Source organism: Aquila chrysaetos, chromosome 21 (assembly GCF_900496995.4).
Source record: "Aquila chrysaetos chrysaetos chromosome 21, bAquChr1.4, whole genome shotgun sequence".
NCBI lineage: Eukaryota > Metazoa > Chordata > Aves > Accipitriformes > Accipitridae > Aquila > Aquila chrysaetos.
In genome coordinates, this window is record NC_044024.1 from 17,054,422 (window position 1) to 17,073,214 (window position 18,793).

The 18,793-nt window shown below is 42.8% G+C and overlaps 1 protein-coding gene and 1 long non-coding RNA gene across 9 annotated transcripts; one reads left to right on the forward strand and one right to left on the reverse strand.

The window, feature by feature from the left end:
* Window positions 1-842: 842 nt before the first annotated feature.
* Window positions 843-13,515, reverse strand: LOC115333622 (A-kinase anchor protein 17B). Of its 8 annotated transcripts, XM_029996828.1 has the most exons (8): window positions 13,426-13,476; window positions 12,077-12,169; window positions 11,075-11,158; window positions 8,257-8,381; window positions 6,176-6,412; window positions 3,980-4,877; window positions 3,359-3,523; window positions 843-2,810 (listed from the first exon to the last, which is right to left on the reverse strand). In XM_029996828.1, the coding sequence occupies exons 5-8, from the start codon at window positions 6,263-6,265 to the stop codon at window positions 2,674-2,676; spliced, it is 1,290 nt and encodes a 429-aa protein (XP_029852688.1). In that variant the 5' UTR covers window positions 6,266-6,412; window positions 8,257-8,381; window positions 11,075-11,158; window positions 12,077-12,169; window positions 13,426-13,476; the 3' UTR covers window positions 843-2,673. The 8 variants fall into 8 exon arrangements, with proteins under 8 accessions (XP_029852688.1, XP_029852681.1, XP_029852682.1 ...); XM_029996821.1 differs by having other exon boundaries at window positions 3,359-4,877; XM_029996822.2 differs by having other exon boundaries at window positions 3,359-4,877; window positions 12,077-12,173; window positions 13,426-13,472.
* A 52-nt stretch (window positions 13,516-13,567) lies between these two features.
* On the forward strand, window positions 13,568-18,199 carry LOC115333683. Its single transcript, XR_005931061.1, has 5 exons — window positions 13,568-14,516; window positions 14,915-14,997; window positions 15,580-15,663; window positions 16,833-17,022; window positions 17,911-18,199. It is a non-coding gene; the product is annotated as an uncharacterized LOC115333683 (long non-coding RNA).
* The last annotated feature ends 594 nt before the right edge of the window (window positions 18,200-18,793 follow it).

The window sequence follows — 18,793 nt, forward strand, 5'->3', positions numbered from 1 at the left end:
GGTTTTACAAAAGGTGAGGCGTTCCTATGCATTGCCTGGAATCTCTGGATTAAGAAGAAAGGGCTTTATATCGTAATTGCTGTATTCTTGTATTTCAAGCAGATGGACTGATGTAATAATGGGCATTGTGTATTTCTGCTTTAAAAACAGCCCGTAGGATTTTGATTTCAGCGTTCAGCACGAGGTACAACCAACAGGCCATGTATTTCCAGCTTAGTTCAGACAGCTCCCCTGAGAAGACTTCCATTCTCACTAGCTCTATTAGGAGGCATTTTCATTAGTTCTGTGCAGAAAGTCAGATTTGATTGCAGGATCTGCAGTCTCAGGGCCCTGCTTCATACATGTCAGAGTAAAGAGTGTTGCCATAAAACAACCTCTTGAAACGCCAGCTGGGTACAACAGCACACACCAGGCTCAAACTGAAAGGTGTGAAATTATGCCAGCAATGTTACACATTTCCGTTGCTGAACTCTATAAATGCTGCTTTTAATGCATCTTTTCACCTTTTAAATGTTCTAATTGTCTAAACATTCTGTAGCTTTCACACTTGAGATGTGACATTTATTCCTCTATTGAAATTTAATCTACAAAGCTACGTATTTTAAAAGTTTTAAAGCAAACTGGTTTATGTATCTTTAACGATCAGCCTTCAGGATAATAAATAAAACTATACTGAGCAGCCCAGCGTATGAAGGGATAGGGCTCAAAATAAGTGTGTTGATAGAAAAAGTAAGGCATTAATATTAAAGCACCTGAAAACAGGTTCTAAATAATGCCTCCAGTAAACAAACAGGAAACACAAAAGTTCTGTTTCAGTATGAAGATTACAATGGTGTCTCACATTTTAAAGTGCACGTGTATTTTATTTACTAACAATGTTTTACACGGAATGAGGGCTTGGAGATAGAGGATTTGCTTTATCATTTTCAATCAATATAGGTGAACGCAAGGAGCAATTACAGAACTGGTGTATTTATTTGTTATTGAGTATTGTGACAACATATTGATAAAACACTAGAAATTTACACCAAAGGAAATCTTTAGTTCCTGCTCCCCCAGATTAACAAAAAGAAATACTTCCTCACCTGTAATCGAAAGGCCTGTCTCATGGGAAATGGGTACTTATGGACACAGAACGGTCTATAGATTGACAGAAGGGGAAGTTTTGTCATCTTTAATCCGCAAATATTGCATAGAGAAAAAACACCCTTGGTATGTCATATCAGTGCAACTGAAACATTTTACATGGTCAACAAATACAATAGTTGATCTTCATTATAACTGTATAAAATACTAAAAAGGAGACTTAAGAGGGGCATAAATGTTCTCCAAAATAGTCAGAAAATACTTCTGTCAAGAAAATAAGATCTTTTTAGATAAAAGTAATAGATTAACAGTACTTTGAGTAGCAACCATTTGTCATTCATGACCCTGAAAAGGCACTCGGCATCTGAACATGTGAACAGAGAAGACTGATAAAACCTGGCTTAGATGCCTGTAGGAATCGTCAGTATTGAACATGGGAGGAAAACCTAGCTACGATGAACAATTACAATTTATTTTTTTTATTACTATTTATTAGAGCAGAAGTTACAAACATGGGTAAGATTCTATGTAATGAAGGCAACATTATCACATTAACTTAGTATACTGACATGTAATAAATAAAGCATACTAAAAAGAAAGCTGAAATAATCAGTGTATTGAACTTAGTAGGACTGGTCCTCTATATCTTGCTAAGGGACTTTGTCCAAAAGCAATTGCGGCCATCTTCTAAATATAGCCAGCTGAATAAATATGGATATAACTCAAGCTCCTAGACTGCATTTCCACATTTTTACCTACATGCAGCACAAATCTGACAACATTTCACAATTCCTCTGGAAATTATTTGTAAGCAAACTCATACTAAATAGCTATCTCGCTACATGTGCCTTCAAAACCTTGTGAACAAATTTTCAACCTGCATGTATATGGGGACTGTCAGCATGCTGACAAGCATCACCCTTTCACTACCTAACATTCAGAGCTTTGCTTAGACAATCATTCAGATTCCTGGAAGCACTACATCTACTACTAGCACAAGTTCAGTGAAATCCTTCCTCCCAAAGACCAGCAAGTTTTCAGAAACACCTCTAGAATTGTGAATAGAAAACAAGCACTTTTCCAGTGTGGGTTTTACAGAAGATGGGATTTTTTTCATATTTGGAAATCTATTACTTCCCACGATTGAGTATAAATGTCCCCCACACCTTCCAGTCCCATCATTTTAACAGTCTGATTGAGGAGGCACTTCATATGCTTGCTCTAGGATTTCCATAACTATGTTTTTTTCCAATGACTCGTTATTACTAAATATTTTAACTTTGATATTTACATGGTTCCCTACATTTAATCAGAGTATAACACTGCAAGATCTCAATCTGTACCCTTTCAAATTCTTAGCAACTGGTCCATGAAAGTTTGTCTGGTCCTGGGGGAAGTTTTGGTCCTCTGTTATCCAAAAGGCAAACACAGATTCTGGTTTTGTGGCTCACTACACCAGTTAGATACTCTAACTGAAGGAATTACCTAAGCAAAAATCCCCCAGTATTTCGTATACCTTTTAACGGTCAAAGGGCTTTCTTCTCCCACTTCTATATAAAAATTTAAAAGCTATTATATAGTAGCTGTTCAGCATCCTCTTCTGGGCTCCGCTCCACAGAAAGTATCTGAGCAGGGGTTTGTCTGAATTATCTCAAGAGGAAATAGAGGGCATCCTCTGACATCTGCATCCATCTCTCTTCTCAACGTTAATTTCCTCTCATCTCCTGTAGATAAGTACATTAAAAAGTTACTTGAAATTAGTTTGTCAGTGACAGGGAGAGAAAGGGTATGGGGAGGTAGCTGTAAGGTATCCACCAACGAACTGGAAGCATAGTAAATTGTGAAAGGGTTGTGAGTAACAACAGCCAGAAACATAGCAATCCTGTATGGAGATCAGATTACTACGTATATATAAATTCACTAACTTCAGACAGTACTTCCCACCCAGATGTACCACATATTGAGTTGCCTAACATTTTGTCTAAAGCCTGTTCAGTTGTTAGCATGCATGTTATTAACAGAATAACCACCTATCTGCTAACTAACAAATACTGCTCTCCAACTGCAGCTGTGTGTAGTGTTTCTGAGCTAAACTGAACAAACTTTTAACTGCAGAGAAGTTGCACTCTTTTTTTATGCCATGTTTATACTTTTTAAAACTCTCTTTAAAAACACTCTACCCTTCATCACTGCAAGAACTGTGGCAACTAACCTCACCTGCCAGAGACCTGTCAAATTCAGTCACCTTAGTTCTGGTGTCACTCTCTCTCACCTGTCCTCTGGAGGGTCTCCTGAAGTGGTGAGCCATCACGAGGGGTAACATCTGGTGCTGTCATGGTGGTGTGAAGTGTCTTGAATTTCACTTTTTTGTGGAACATTTTCTTACATTTTCTTTGTATCTTTCTGAGTGACTCCAGCTGCGTGCAACTGTCCATCTCTGAAAAGCCACATTCATCAGATAAAAGATTAGAAGAAAGCTTTTTTCGCTTTTTCTTCATTTTGCGAGCATTTCTCTCCTCTTCCCTCGATTGTCTCTCACCTTTCTGTCCTCCATGTCTTAATTTACTACTAGACCTCTTGCACGACTTTTTAAGCTTATGTTCACACTGCCTTGCCAAGCCCTCATGGACAGAATCAGAACAGAAGCTACATTTGCTGCTTTCCTTCTCTTGACCTTCCAGAGTTACATTTTTAAGGTAAACCAGTAATTTTCTTTCCCCGGCTCTTGCAGGCAAGCACCCTGTATTACAATTGCTGTAAATTTCTTCACACCTTCTTTCTGTTCTCTTCACTGAGCTGCTACATGACTCTCTAAAGTACTCAGAATCACTGATCTCTTCCAACAAATCCTTTAATCTGCAAGCAGATCTATGTGTTTTGTGTGGTACAGTACCTTCATCGCTACCATCTTCTTGTTTGAATTCCTTATCATGAGTAACAGCAGTGCAATCCAAAGAATGATTCAGTCCAGCACGTGGTAAGTTATCAACAGCGTGTGAGTCATTCCTCTGCACTTGCAACTTTTTTGCAAGCCTACCCCCATAGGCCTTGTTTTCTAACACCGACTCTGTTGATTCAAGTTCCGCAACAGTGATCACCAGTCTATAATTATCATCACTACTACAAATTCTCTTGTTGAAGTTTTGTACAGGACTCACTTCCCTGAAGTGCTGACCATGTTTGTTACTCAAGCTTATGTCAAAACCACTATTATCATCAGACACCACTCTCTTCCACCAGGACTTGTTCGCAGTGGTTTTTGGCTCTAAGCAAACACGTGCATAGCCCGGTGTCTGATAGTAGTTTAGTAAATAATGGATGAATTCATCAGTCTCATAAACCTTTTGCTTTTTGCAACTGTCTTCATCAGACACTGTCTGCGTGTGAACTACGTTCAGTGTTGGGTAGTCCCTTCCATCGAGAGATTCGATGACCCTGCAGTCTTGCGTAACTGTAATCAGTAAAGATCCACAGCCAAAGGAGTTGTACACATCTCTGCCAGGCAATCCATCAGAACTCGGGGCTGTACAGGGATCATTTAAAATCGTCCTGACTATATGACAAGTAGATGCATGGAAGTTACTCACATCTCCTTCCTTGCTACATAAGCTGCTACCTTTTGGGGTTAATGGGCACTTAAATTCTTCCTTATGTTTCAACTCTTTGTGCGTATGATAATGGGAGTTAACCAGTTCCTGATGTATGCCTTTTAATGCTGTTTCAGAAAAGGAATCGTCCTTCCTTACGACCAATGAAGGATCCACTTTTTGACTTGCCAACTGCACAAAATCCTTCAAATAAAAAGTCAGGAAAGTGATTATGTACATTTATTGAGCGCTATAAAGAGTGCTAACTGCAAACTCATAAGCAAACAGTCCCACAGTCAGAAGAATCACATAGGTGAGGGATAAGTTTGGCTTAGTTCAGAGCTCGACTGTACAATCTCACTATTCCTCAGTTAGAACTACAGATATTTCATCATCTCCAAAAGCTGCATTCTCAATTAAATAAGAAAGTGGTCCTTTCAACCAATTCATCTATCTCACTGCAACTGCATAAGAAAATATTTATTCTTTGTTTGATCACAGCATCACAACAACTAGTATTGCAGGCAACAGTAAAATTACTACGCTTTTGCAGATCAAATATTTTATTTGGAATAAATTGCTTTATTATACATTGTTTTAAATGGGTCCAAATACAACCAATCTAAAGCTTTCCAAGTGGTGAAACCCAGGAAATGGGAGTTTATTTAACACATCACCTTCATAACTTAAGGCAGCCAATGTCAGATGTTATGGGGCCCTAAAAGTCATGTAGAATAGCAAGGCTAGCCTCTGACTTCAACTCTTAGTAAATTATAGTCCTTTAGAAATCTTTAGCATTAAGGATTGGGGAAAACATACACTTGTTAAAAGCTGCAAGCAAATTTTTGCTTAGCAAATAGTGAAGACAAAGCCATGTTAGCACCCCTGAGAGACAAAGACCCCTGTTTTCATTTTAAATTTTCTTTTTTTTAGCCCAAAGCAGCAAAATAAACCTCTGAACATTAATCTGTATGAAAACACTCAGATTTTTATCACTCCTCTGCTGACTTTCCCAAGACGTTAGCTGAATCAAACTGGAATAAAACTGATAGCTTAGTCTCGGCCACAAAAGAGAGGCTATTAGAAATGCAACTGGCATAATCCGTGCCAATTTAATTCTCTCACTTGCAGACGTGAGACCAAAACAAGCAGAGATAGCATCATTTGCATCCCCGCCCCGAAACTCCTTGTTTGCAATGCTGGATCAAGTCTAATAGAGCTGATACAGCCCTCCCAGCCCTATTTTTACTCAGTAACGACAAGGCCTCGTACAAGCATCAAAGGCAAAGTTTCTGGGTGGAAATGCACTACCTTTGCTCTCAGGGCAAGACTGAGAGCAGACTGTCACAAGACTCTGAGTCTTGACCTCAGGCCTTCTCAGCGTTCGGTCAGTCCCCAAGGCATTCTTCTGAATTAGCATCAAGACATCAAATGTCTAGCCAATTATTCAAGCTCTAATAAATATCCTTCAAAATTTAAAATATGTTTTAAAATAGTCTTACTTTCACACGGTTTAACAGCACTGTAAGCAGTCTGACAGACTCCACTCTTCTCTGAGCTAGCAGGGATTTCCTTTCTTCCCATTCAGGCATATTCTCTGGCCACTGCTGTTCTTCAGCTGGTACCTTCTGCTGCTTTGGGGGATGTTTCTCATCTCCATCTATCTGCCTCTCTTCTCTCCTCTCGAGCTTAGCTTTCTTTTTTCTCTCTTGAACTTCTTTTCATCACCACGTCTTTTTCTAGGTAATTATCAATATGGGACAATTTAGATGACACTCGTTTTACATTCCGAGTCCTGGGGAATTGGATGCAAGTCTTTGAAGTCCTAATAATAAGCAACCAGTCGCCAACAATCCACGTGTGGCTAACAAGGAATCTTGTTTGTTAGAATAACATGTTTGAAAAAACATGGCACATAGATGACATGCATCCAACTGATGCACATATTTAGAAAGTTCTTTGTCTCTTCCAATGGTTTATGTTCTAGGGTTTTCTTTATAAGCACAGCCAAGACAACAGAGTCACATCATCATTTGTCTCCAAGGACACAGCTAGAGACTAATCATTTGGATCTAATTCTTAAATTAATAAACCTCCCCTACAGATTAGTATGAGGGTCCCATTTAAGAGATATTACACGACTAATTCGGGGATGTTGTAGTTATTGCTGAGCAGTGCTTACACAGAGCCAAGGCCCTTTCTGCTCCTCACCCCACCCCACCAGCGAGGAGGCTGGGGGGGCACAAGGAGTTGGGAGGGGACACAGCCGGGACAGCTGACCCCGACTGGCCAAAGGGATATCCCAGACCACAGGACGTCATGCTCAGCATAGAAAGCTGGGGAAGAAGGAGGAAGGGGGGACATTCAGAGTGGTGGCGTTTTGTCTTCCCAAGTAACTGTTAGGCGTGATGGAGCCCTGCTTTCCTGGGGATGGCTGAACACCTGCCTGCCCTTGGGAAGTGGGGAATGAATTCCTTGGTTTGCTTTGCTTGCGTGTGTGGCTTTTGTGTTACCTATTAAACTGTCTTTACCTCAACCCACGAGTTTTCTCACTTTTACTCTTCCAATTCTCGCCCCCATCCCACTGGAGGGGAGTGAGCGAGCAGCTGTGTGGGGCTTAGTTGCCAGCTGGGGTTAAACCACCACAAGCTGTCACTACTTTTTGGAAACCTTGTCCTGTAGAAAGCAGATCTACTGAACAACCAACGTGACACATCACAGAAAACTCCAAAAAATTCAAGGAACAAAGTGTTCACCAAGTAAGTGTTTAAACTTTTTTTTTTTTTAATTTTTTGAATAAGAAGGTATTGACAATGGAAGCATAGCAATGTTTTCAGAGACCTAGTATTAGAGTTGCTATGCTCCGCATTCCAAGTGTTGGGTTTTTTTTAAGATATGAAGGTGTGTAACATGCTTAATTACTAGTGACAGTTTAGGATGCTATCCAAACAGATATCTACAGAATTAAAACTTCATTATACTACTATTACTCATATACAAAATGTAAGAATGCTGCCGTAAAGATAACAATGAAAAAATGACACGTAAAAAGGGGTAGAGGGAAAGATGAAAAGGTGTTCATCTCTAGTTTTATCTCTAGTTTTTGGACCTTCCAGTCAACTGGAAGTCACCTATAAATGTACGTTATATTCATTTTACTTCAGGGCATAAAGACATTAATTTGTGATGTTGCAGCACAGAGCAATACAAAAAGCCCACATGCAGAATCTTAAGCAATCGAGCTTCAGAGCAATTTGAGAGCAACAGCTCTCCAATTTCACTCCAGGCCTGCAGAATCCTAGTATAGTCCAATCTGAAAGGGACCTTGGGATGTCTTTAGTCCAACCTTTCTCATAACCCAGACCCCTCCATCTGATGCCTTACACACAGAATTATCATGATGCTTTTCTTTCTAACAGTTACACATAAACTGAAAACTACATAGTACTGCTTCAAGTTCTCCGACTCCTGTTTCCTCAAAGCCTGGATTTTTACAGTAGCCACTCTCTCTGGATTTTATTTGATATGAGGCAGTACAACAAATCTCAAGAAAATGGGACATTCTCTAAAAATACACTCTCACCTTTCAACCCCCTCTCTTTTTTTCCCCCTTTTTCGAATGTGCTCCTGTTCTTGCAGCTTTAGTCTTTCCAGGCTTCTCTTCCTTGTAGCTCCTTCACTAAAATGTCTGGTTTTATCAAAAGTCACCTGTCACAGAAGAAGCAGAATCAGACTTAGCAGTCCAGTTTGCCGTGTATTTATACAAACACAGACAACCTGCTGAGCAAATGAGACCCCAGGTGACTACCAAATACTACTACACTCGTGAGAACGTCTCTCCCTACCCTGGCATACTACATCTCTTCTGAAGTTTGCACTGGGTTGTCAATCAAGCTCAAACACCCCACTCCTAAATGTCTCCTCCTGCTGTGACATCAGGGGCTCACAATCTGACATCATACCATTGGCCAAACCCATTCCTGGCATGCTCTTCTGAGGACTCAAAGTTCAGTATGTTCAGCAGAGCATTCCTAACTGCAGGATTCATGCAGTTCTGCCAAAACCAGAGTTCGCTGACTCTTAGAGCAACGTCTTTTGGATCAAATGCTTGCTTGCTTAAAAATTGATGAATTATATTGATGTGTGCTGCATTTAATCAGCTTCAAATGCCCAGATATGAGCACATTAAAAGAAAACACTCAAGCAAATTGCATCAAGGTCTATCTACACTGAAAAAATAAGTAATATGAAGTGTTATTTCCAGCACAGAGGTATATTTTAGGGTCACAGTTTAGAAATTACCTGCTGGGAAAAAACATCAAAACAGGGTACACCCTAATAAGTACTTACAGACGTAAGCTATCAGGCTGCTGAAATTAAGCTTACAGATTGCAAGTTTTCTTTAATAATGCCACACTAAGCATAGCACTTCCATGGATTCATCTCTCAACATACTTAAGCAAAAAGGTACAGATAAGAGAAGAGAAAGGGTACCTACCCTTTACTAGCCAAGAACCACCTAAATTAGGGTAGCTACCTCATGCTTAACAATAAGAAACCAAGTATCTTTCAAAGGGTCTTGCCAGCTCCTGAGATCATCTCCCAGTTTCAGTGCCAACCACACTGAAAATATTTACAACTTTTACCTTACCCACATCAATTTTTCAGGAAATCAAAACAGTAAAATGCCGTTTTTTGATTAAAGGACTTAAGTTCTGATACATGAACTTCATCTATCAGTATCTCTATACCCAGTACAACCAGGATAATCAATAAGGTTTTTTTCCCCCTCACATGCTTAAGTGTCCAAAAAGTTTACAGAGAGGCTTCCAGTGGTTAGCAAGGACTTCTCAGGCCCAACTTCCAGGAAAAAAGAGCAGAAGTTGGCAAACCACTATCTGTGCCAGTTTCTTGCACAAAATCTCAGCAGTTAGTAACAAACAAAGGTTAGTATATTTTAATGCTGTCCATATGCTATATTTTTCTTTCTTTTTAGCCACCGCTTTTACATAAATACAGACTAAACCAAAGGGGGGGGGAAATACATATACACAGAGAACTGCAGGAGTGCCACATAAAAGCTTCCACTGAGGCAACATGAAAAAAAGTCTGTAAGATGGTTGTCACAGGTTAAAAACTATACTGTCATTACTTGAAAAATGCCTGTTTGCCTTCAATATAGGCATCTACAGGGAAAGACAAGTGCAGTGCAAGAAGCTGTCTGGTAAAGAGGGTGACTATACTTTATTCAGAATGATGAAGAAAAAAACAAAACATATGTACTGTAGGAAAAGCTAGTGTAATTAAAAAAAATAACCAGGAATCTCTGGAAGCAGCAGCAGCTACAGCACAGACTGCAGCACTGAATCGCTCCTGTTAAGGAACTGCTGCCAAATGCACTCAGAATTAACCACAACTTTGTCAGGCAAGGCTGAATATCTCAGGATTAATCTCTGAATACAGCCATATATATATATACAGACACACCTTCAGTATCTCATATAAGCAAAGCAGATACACCCTAAGTACTTACTACAAAATTGAAAAAGTGAGTAGTCTCTAGAATCCTTTCTGCCCACCATGCATTAAGATAAAGAGCTTCCTAAAGCTATCTACAATGTTAGTATCATCTACACTTTCTCCATCACACTAAGGTTTGAGGTGCAGCAGCTTAAAACGTCCAGGACATAGCTGTTGAAACCTGTAGAGACAGGAAAGTCAAGCCTGAAGAAGAGCTGGTGTACCCAAAAGCTCGTTCTGTTTTGCAAGTACATCTTCTGTTAAACCAACTGATATCCTGCCCTTGCAAATCTTTCTTCACTTACATCCTTACACCATCATGGCTGCAACCATATTCCTACTACTGTAATAAATCACCTAAAAGTAAGCCCAAAAGTCTCTCCATAGAGCTGAATAAGCTCTAGTGGTTTGCCAGTGCAGACCACCATCCTTGCTCCTCCCCACTCTTCTTCATAGCCAGGAGCCCTTCAAGCATCAGAAATGTATTTCTCATCACATAACTGTGTACAAAGCACAGATTTATTTACCGGCTGATCCACTGGCTTGCTGCTCAGCAGCATGGCCTTTTGGAATCAACTCCAACATATTAATAAGCTGTTAACTTTAGGTTTTAACTGTTCCAACTGACAAATCACAAGTAATCTGACATTTGACCCCCTTACCAAATTATTATTTCCTTTTAGCCATTCTGCCATGGTTATAACATCAGGAACACATCTGCCCTTGCACTAGGGTTTACTACAATAACTGCAGGCTGTGAACTGTCCTTTGCTACCTGCACGCCTTTCTTCTGTGATCACATGTTCTCATAACCTTGAGATATACTCAAAATAAAAAAAAAAGTGCTACTTAAATGTATAAAAAGGAACCAAGATACTGACCTGGGAATCTACAGATCTGTGATCAATTCCCAGCTCTGCTGAGGAATTCCTGTGAAACCCAGCAACTTCCTATGTCTCAGGGGCCTAAAATAATACAGTATTTTAGAACAGATTCAAGATGATCAGGACCGCAACAGGCCGTTGGACCACTTACTCTGGCCAGTGCAAACCATATTTGACTGAAGCATCTCTTCCAGGAAGGCACCTGGCTCTGGTCTGAAAACACAACAATACGAAAGCCTGACACTTCCCACGGGCAGTTTGTTCCATTCCTCACTTATTCGCCACTTGAAATGGAAGCCACTTCCACATATTGATTTCTTGTAAGCCTTCCTCTACTAGATTCGCATCCTTTTAGCATCTATGTGGTTTTGTGGGTTTTTTTGCTTTTTTTTCCCCTCTTACATGCTATAATCCAGGCACTTCTTGGTCATCTTTCTTTTACAAAATACATAGCTTGAGCTCTTTGAGAGCTCTCTCATAGTCTCTCTGCACTTTCTCCAGCCCCTGAGTAATTTTTGTTGCAATATTGTAACACTCTCCAATGTAGAACAGATGAATCCCAAACCGACGCACAGTATTAATTTGGTCAGTGCCATACACAGTGAATTAACTCCTTTAAGCCTACTTTCTATCACCACTTAAATATACTCCCCACGACACTGCAATGGAAACCAAAGCTGTTACTAATGTATTACAATAACCCTTTCATAGCCTTAAAGGAAACCACAATGATAAATCAGTAACTCTGAAATTATTTTCCTGAGTATCTGCACGATCCTTTTTACATCAACTAAATTATCTTAGAACACCCTAAAACGTGTCACCCAAGTTCATACTTTAAAACAAATTTAGACTTTAGGGAAACATTAACAGCCTGGCAATATCTAACTTGAAACACCCATTTAGTCCGTATGAACAAAATGCAGGTAGTGAGAATAATTTGATCCCAAGGTGCCCACCACATTTGCTCACAGCACCGCTAGCTCAAACAGCTCTTACCATCCCCAGTTTCCCAGCTGGTCACTCATGCCAGGCCCTGGGCCATCACAACTGTTTCTGAGACCATATTGTCAACTGGGTCAGGAAAGAGATCTAGCTTAGAGGGGAGAGGAGAAAAAAAAAAATTCATTTTTTGCCAGGTTACTTTTCAGAGAGTTGGTTTCCCTGCCCTGGTGCACAGCGCAGCCCCCGAGCAGTTCCGCCAGCAGAGCCGAAGGAGAGCTCGAGGCAGAGGAAATATCTTAATTCCGCAGAGGTGGGTATGCAAGAGCACCTATGAGCAAATGGCAACGTGGCAAGCGTTTGTATTGATCTGTAGTCACAGAAAGAGTTTATCACGCAGGGAAAAGCGTTTACCAGAAAGAGTCACTTGGACAAGAGGTTTAAACAAGAGGTTTTTAAACAAGAAACGCATTTTCAACAGACGGAACTAGTTTATTCAGCTTGCTCTGCGCAAAATTAAGCGAAAAGCAGGGACGATCGGAAGCGCCGCTGCTCACACAAATATCGCAACAAAAGGGGCGTTTTGAAGCCAACGCTCCCGGCGTCACTACTTCGTGCTGCGTGTTTTGAGGTGGGGATAAAGAAAACCGCAAGCCAACCCCATCTCCATGGATGCAGCTGCCGAAAAGGCCGCGGTCCCCCCGCTCGGCGGGAAGGTGCCCGAGCTCCAGCGGGATCCCCCAGCCACCGCGAGTCGGGTTACCGCACCGCCGGCCGAAAGGAGCCCCGCGGCCCGGGCCCGGCCGGCGCCCGAGGGGCGGTTTCAGCGGCAACCGGAGCCGGCGGCGGGGCCCGACCCGCTCCCCTGCCCCGGCAGCCGCTTGCGCCCGGCTGCCGGCCCCGGCGGGGCCGCGGGGCGGCCGCCCCCTGCCACCCCCGGGCCCCGCTCGGGGCTGCCGGAGTCAGGAAACCCACCGGGCCCAGCCTCCGCGGGGGAGGCGAGGGGGTGACACTCCTCCGGCCGAGCCCGCCGCGGCCCCGGCGGCCGGAGGGGAGGGCGGGCCGGCCCGCCCGGGCCACGGCCGCCGCCCGAGCCGAGCCCGACACCCGCCAGGACCCCGGCGGGCGCGGGCCAGGCCCGGAGGGGAGCGGCGGCCCTCCGGCCGCGGCCCCTTCCCCACACGGGCCGCACCGCGGCCGCTCTCCGGCGCCGGAGCTCCCAGCGCCCTCCGCCAGCCGGGCGCCCGGCAGCCGCGGCTGCCTCCCCCGAAGGAGCGGGGCACCGAGCCCAGCCAGCCGCCCGCCCGCCCGCCCGCCCCGCCCCGGGAGCGCCTCCCGCAGCGGCGGACGCCCTCCGCCGGCAGCGCCCCGCTCCCACAGAGCCGCAGCGGGCCGGCTCCCCTTACCCCTCCGGCCGCCGCTGCAGCCGCCGGCCGCCCTTCCCGCCGCCACCCCGGGGCGGAGCGCGGCGCACGCCGGGCAGCGGCGGGGACCCGCCTCTGGGGCGCGGCCCGGCACCGCCCGCTCCTCCCGCCTGCCGGAGCCGGGCTGGCGGCGGCCGGGCCCGGCCCGGCCCGGTTGCCCTTCCCGCCTCGACCCCAGACGCGAGAGCCGCTGCACCCGCGGGGGCCATTTTGTGGAGGCCAGACCCCGGGGGGAAAGGGCGTCCCGGGGCGGCGCGGCTGTGTGGTGTTTGGGCGTTTTCACGCGTGTTTTTGAGGAACGACTCGCAAAGCGGGGCAGGGCCGAGCGCCAGGAGCTGCCGGCGGCCGTCCGGGCCGTGGCTCCCCGCCCTGCCCTTCGCCCCTAAGGGCCCGCACAGCGGAGGCCCCTGGCCGCCCTGCATGCCGGCCCTCGGCTGGTGCCTGCCTGCTGGTCATCGTGTGTGTGCGTTGTCTTAAAACAACCCCAAAGAGAAAGAGTTACTCTCGTGGCAGTCGCCTCGCTTAGGCGGCGCAAAGGCCTAGTTACAGGGGTGTGGTGCAACACCGTGTTTTTCTTTGTCCTGTAACAAAGGTAGCTCATCCGCCACTGCTTCGTCTGAGTGATACTGCGTAAGGATTAATATCAGCTTTTCCCTGTTTGTAGTACTAGCTTGTACGTGTTTAACCAGTGGAAGCGCGGTGCCTGTGTCTCCTAGTACTGTACGGCAGTCGGCTCCCCGCAGCGGAGCAGCTCCCAAGGGTGTCAGCGCCTCGCCAGCACGCTCCTGAAGGTACCGTCCAGGCCTCGGCACTTGGCTGTTCTTTCTTCAGGGTCCCTCCCCAAGGAAATTCCGTTTAGGGCAGCCACTCACTCAAATACTCCTTCAGCTTTCAGTGGCTTTTTGTCGCTTGTGATCTTCCAAGCACAGCTGTAAAACATGGGACATTTTATGTACTTTGTCCCCCTTCTTAAAAACAGACACCTTATTTCCTCCCTTCTGGTAGGTAGTACGGTTGTAACTACAATGGTCGGTGATAATAGGACGCGGACAAGGCTAGGCCCGCAGGCAGAGGTGAGTACCAAGCACTCCTTTTCTCAGATGCTCTGATTGCTATCTATGCAATTACAACCTGAGAACAATTGTTAGGGGTGTATTTAGCGTGGGAGTGTATTTCTGTTACGACTTTGTGTGCCAAAAAAAGCATGTATGTGTTTTCTCACTATAAAAGTTGATACGATAAAGATACTATATTTACCTACAAACATTTTTGGGGTCTAAGTTGCCTTTTCCACGTCTGGTTCTCCTTGCATTAGGAAGGTTTTCTAGGAGTCTGTTATACCCTGACATTTGTTTGCATTTTTCTTTATCTTAAAGATGTTTTGATGGTACAAAAGGTTAAGTTTCAAAGACACTGTCTCTAAGTTATGTGATTTTTTCCTTTCTACGTATGTTTTTCCAAACCCAAACAGGCAAACTGGAATTCGAGATCAGTTTGCAGCTGCAGGGTCATTGTATTCATCTAGTCCGTACCTGCTGCTTTTCCAAAGATGCAGTAAGTTGAGAAACTTCAATGTTTCAACTTGTAATGAAATAGCTTTGTATGGCTACATTAAACTTTTTCTTTTAAGATCTGAGGGTGGGGTACAGAAGTAGGAGATAAGAAGTTCTACACCTACTAATTTAGGAGACAGTGCTGTTAATATTTTGTTTTGCCTATTATGAGAGGAGTTATACAAAAAGTACATTTCCGTTTTCTAATTTCATTGGCAATTATTCTGTCATAATAAAGTGACAAACAATTAATAGTTTAATTTTTTTTTTATATTGAGCTCTGTTAAACTCTGCCACAAATATCTATCATTTTCTGCTTGCAAGTGCAGTGGTTTTGAGGCTTTTCATTTAATTTTCTTAGGCTTGTGACTGGCATAGGAATGCTGTCTTCCTTTTTAAGTACAATGTGTTCCAACCCAGCATTGTCTCACATCTTAGCACCTCTGCTACGAGAGGTACTAACTGACACAAATAAATAAAAACCTCATACTGTGCCTCCTGGTTGCAGAAAAAAACCCAGTTTCTTATCTGTAATTAAGCAAATTATATGTAAATACAGTCTATTTTATATTATGTATTTCAGGGAGCAAACTGCTGCAGACTGTAGTCTTTTGCAATTGTGGAATATCCTGCCTATTAGGATCGTGCATGTTGCTGGAGCAGCATGGTGAGTTACTCCATGAATGAACAGTAAGTTGTATTTCCTCTGGCAAAGGAGACAGGGAAAACTGATGTTAAGGAAATCACTCTGGCAATGTTCTTATGTTGAGAAGTGCCATATCATATTAATTAAAAGTGCCACATCCAAAACTGATCAAAGGATGACTCACTTTTACACGGTGGATGAAGGAGCTGATTCACTTTTACACAGTGAATAATAAAACTATGGAAATCATTGCCACAAAAAATATGGGAGACTGAGCACCTTGCTTCAGAAGTGGATTTGATGTTTCTAGAGGCAATAAGAAAATATGGAGTTGTTCTGCAGATACGATTTTGAGCCAGTATTAGCTATTTCGTTTTATGCAAAAGATAAAATTTCTGAGACATTAGAAAGAGATCTTGAGTGGCATAATTATCCCACATCTCCCTCTTGCAGAATAGTTACAATTTGCTCTGCAACCTGCAGTTTTCTAGGCTTTATCCCATCTGTTAGCTACTTAGATTGTGCAGACCCTGGATTTGCCCTACTCTTACAAAAACTTTCTTCTTAATACTGGACAGCAAGGAAAGGTGAAACCCTGCCTGTGCAAGTCATGTGATGTCATTGAAAATTACTTTAGGCAAAACTGGTGCAAAGGACTGTGTAGAGCCAGCTCTTTTGTTTATTCTGGGTTCTCATTTAGCTAAAGTGGATTTGAAGTAAACCAACTTTAATGCACAGGAGCATTCACGCAGAGATTGCAACATCAAATGGGTTTGATTTAAAGTCAGGCAACCAGTGCACGTAGACAAACTTTCTCTGGGAGCTTCAGGAATAGGCTGGGGCGGAAGGTGGTTGGAAGAAGCTTTGGGCATAAAGCGTGTTTAAGTACGTGCAGGTAAGACTCTTGGCTATGGTTCTGCTTGTGGCGTGGTAACGTCATTCCAGGAATTATGTCTGGATGTTAGATACTGCTCAAGTAATTTAAAAGCTAAGATAACTTTCCATATTGAGACTATGTATCTCCCTACGTTTAGATTGTGCAGTCGATAGGAAAAATCAAACCTCTGTCTTCTAGTTAATTTTGAAATAACACCGAGACTCTTTCCAAGGGACAGTAGGAAACTTGTATAGTTTTGTTTCAGAAATAACAACGATACAACCTTACTTATTGCAGATGGCTGTCATTGCAGGTTTGACTCATGAAACTAATTTGTGGACTGATGAAATATTCTTTCCCTACATACTGATGTGATCAGTTGCTGAGTGAGAAGCAGCTCACCTTAAACCACTTTCCAGCCAGACACAACTAAATGATGGGTTGAACACTGCCATCCACCGGCCGGCTGCACAGAAAACTTGTTGCACTTAAATTTCTTTAAGGTAGTATGAAAAAGTACCTGGTGGTGTTTTGTTTTCTTTTTTTAACATGTTTAACTTCCCTGTCAGGACTTTCTAATCAGCCTGTATGATGATGGGTTTAATCTACAACAAGGTTACCTCAGAAATACTTTATATATAAGTGGGTGATTGTGCTTAGAGGCTATTAAAAAAAAAAAAAAAAAAAAAAAGAGAGAGAAAGAAAAAAGTTCTTAGCCCAACAGATAAGTTTTGACTGTAAGGAGAATTAGTTTTCCAGAACATAAGCTGTCCAGCCAGAGGAAATACACTAATTTATACAGAAAGTGCAGGATACACAATCCTTAATACAGTTCTGTTTTATAACATTTCATGGCTATGCTTAGAATGTGCATCAGTGGCATTACTTCTAGCGTGAGCTTTTTATTACAGACAGAGATTGAAGAAGTTTCTTGGTTGCTTCCTTTTTTTGAAGTCTGCTTTACAACCTACAAAGCCAGCTGGCACTGTGAATCGCTCTTAGTACAGAAAGGCAGGCTTGTGATTAAGTCACAGGAGTGGGAGTGCGAGGTTCTATTTTGGGCTCGGCCACAGACATCCTGGTTTATCATAGGCAAATCTGCTAATTTTCACTATCGGTCATACGGACAACCCAACTGCTCGCTGGAGGGGCTTCTCCTCCCACCACCAATGAAGGAATGGAGTGAGAGCACGTTGCGCTCTAGCAGTCTCCAGCAAATGTCCTGGAAAGCAGTGGCAACTGAACACCTCAGAGCAGTGCTAAATTTAGAGCTTTTCTAACTCGCGTGTGGGGATGGCACAGGCAGAAAAGTGGGTTCTTTGACAGCTTGGTTCATTCTGCCTCCCTGATCTCAGAAGTTTCCCGTGAGACTTTAAACATATTCTTGTTAGGTCCTGACGTGCCTGAGGAAGACAGTGTCAGAGTAGGATGGAATTTAACTTAGGAAACGACAGCAAGATCCAACACCACCTTTACTAATAAAACCAGTATGTGACAGATTTCAGTGTTGTGCCTCATTCTGATGTTAGCCACAACTGTATTATCCTGAAGCAACTCATTGATAGTGACCAAACTATTTATAGAGTTAAAAAAAAAAACCAAAACAAACCACCAAAACCAATCCAGAACTTGATGTTTTCACTGCAAGGGTGTCTGAGGCAAATTTCAAAGATGGTGTGATTGACTATAAGGTGTATAGTAATGCAGGATGATGTCAATGTAGAAATGATTAAAGAATCAACTAGTAGCTACTTTAAGGACAGTGTATGTTGTTCTTTATTAACTACAACTATGCGAGACAAAGTATAAAGAAATACAGAGCGATCTTCTAGGAAATAAAAATTATATTCAGAAAAGTTCTTGCAAAGGACTCACCTGCATAAATTTATGTTCAATGAAATTCACTCTCCAGCTGTAATAAAAATGTATTTTTGTATGAATAAGAAAAGAAACAAAAGAAGATCAGTTCCCTCAGAGGATTCACTTGCTCTGTTGTTTTTGCAGTGATAGCTTGTGAGATACAGGAAACTAAGTAGGACATAAACAATATAAACTTGATTGGGCTGGCAGAAATGGTGAGAAGAAGGTGCAATTTTAAGTACTCATTTTTAGTAATCTTAGATCCTGCTAGTGACATCCTTTTTTTTTTTTTTTTTTATGACTGGTTTTATTTTGGCGGGTCCCTTTACACAGGAGAAAAAATAACAACAGACAAACTCACACCAACCACCATGTTCTCCAAGGATTAGATTGTGCTGTGGAAGGCTGATGTCA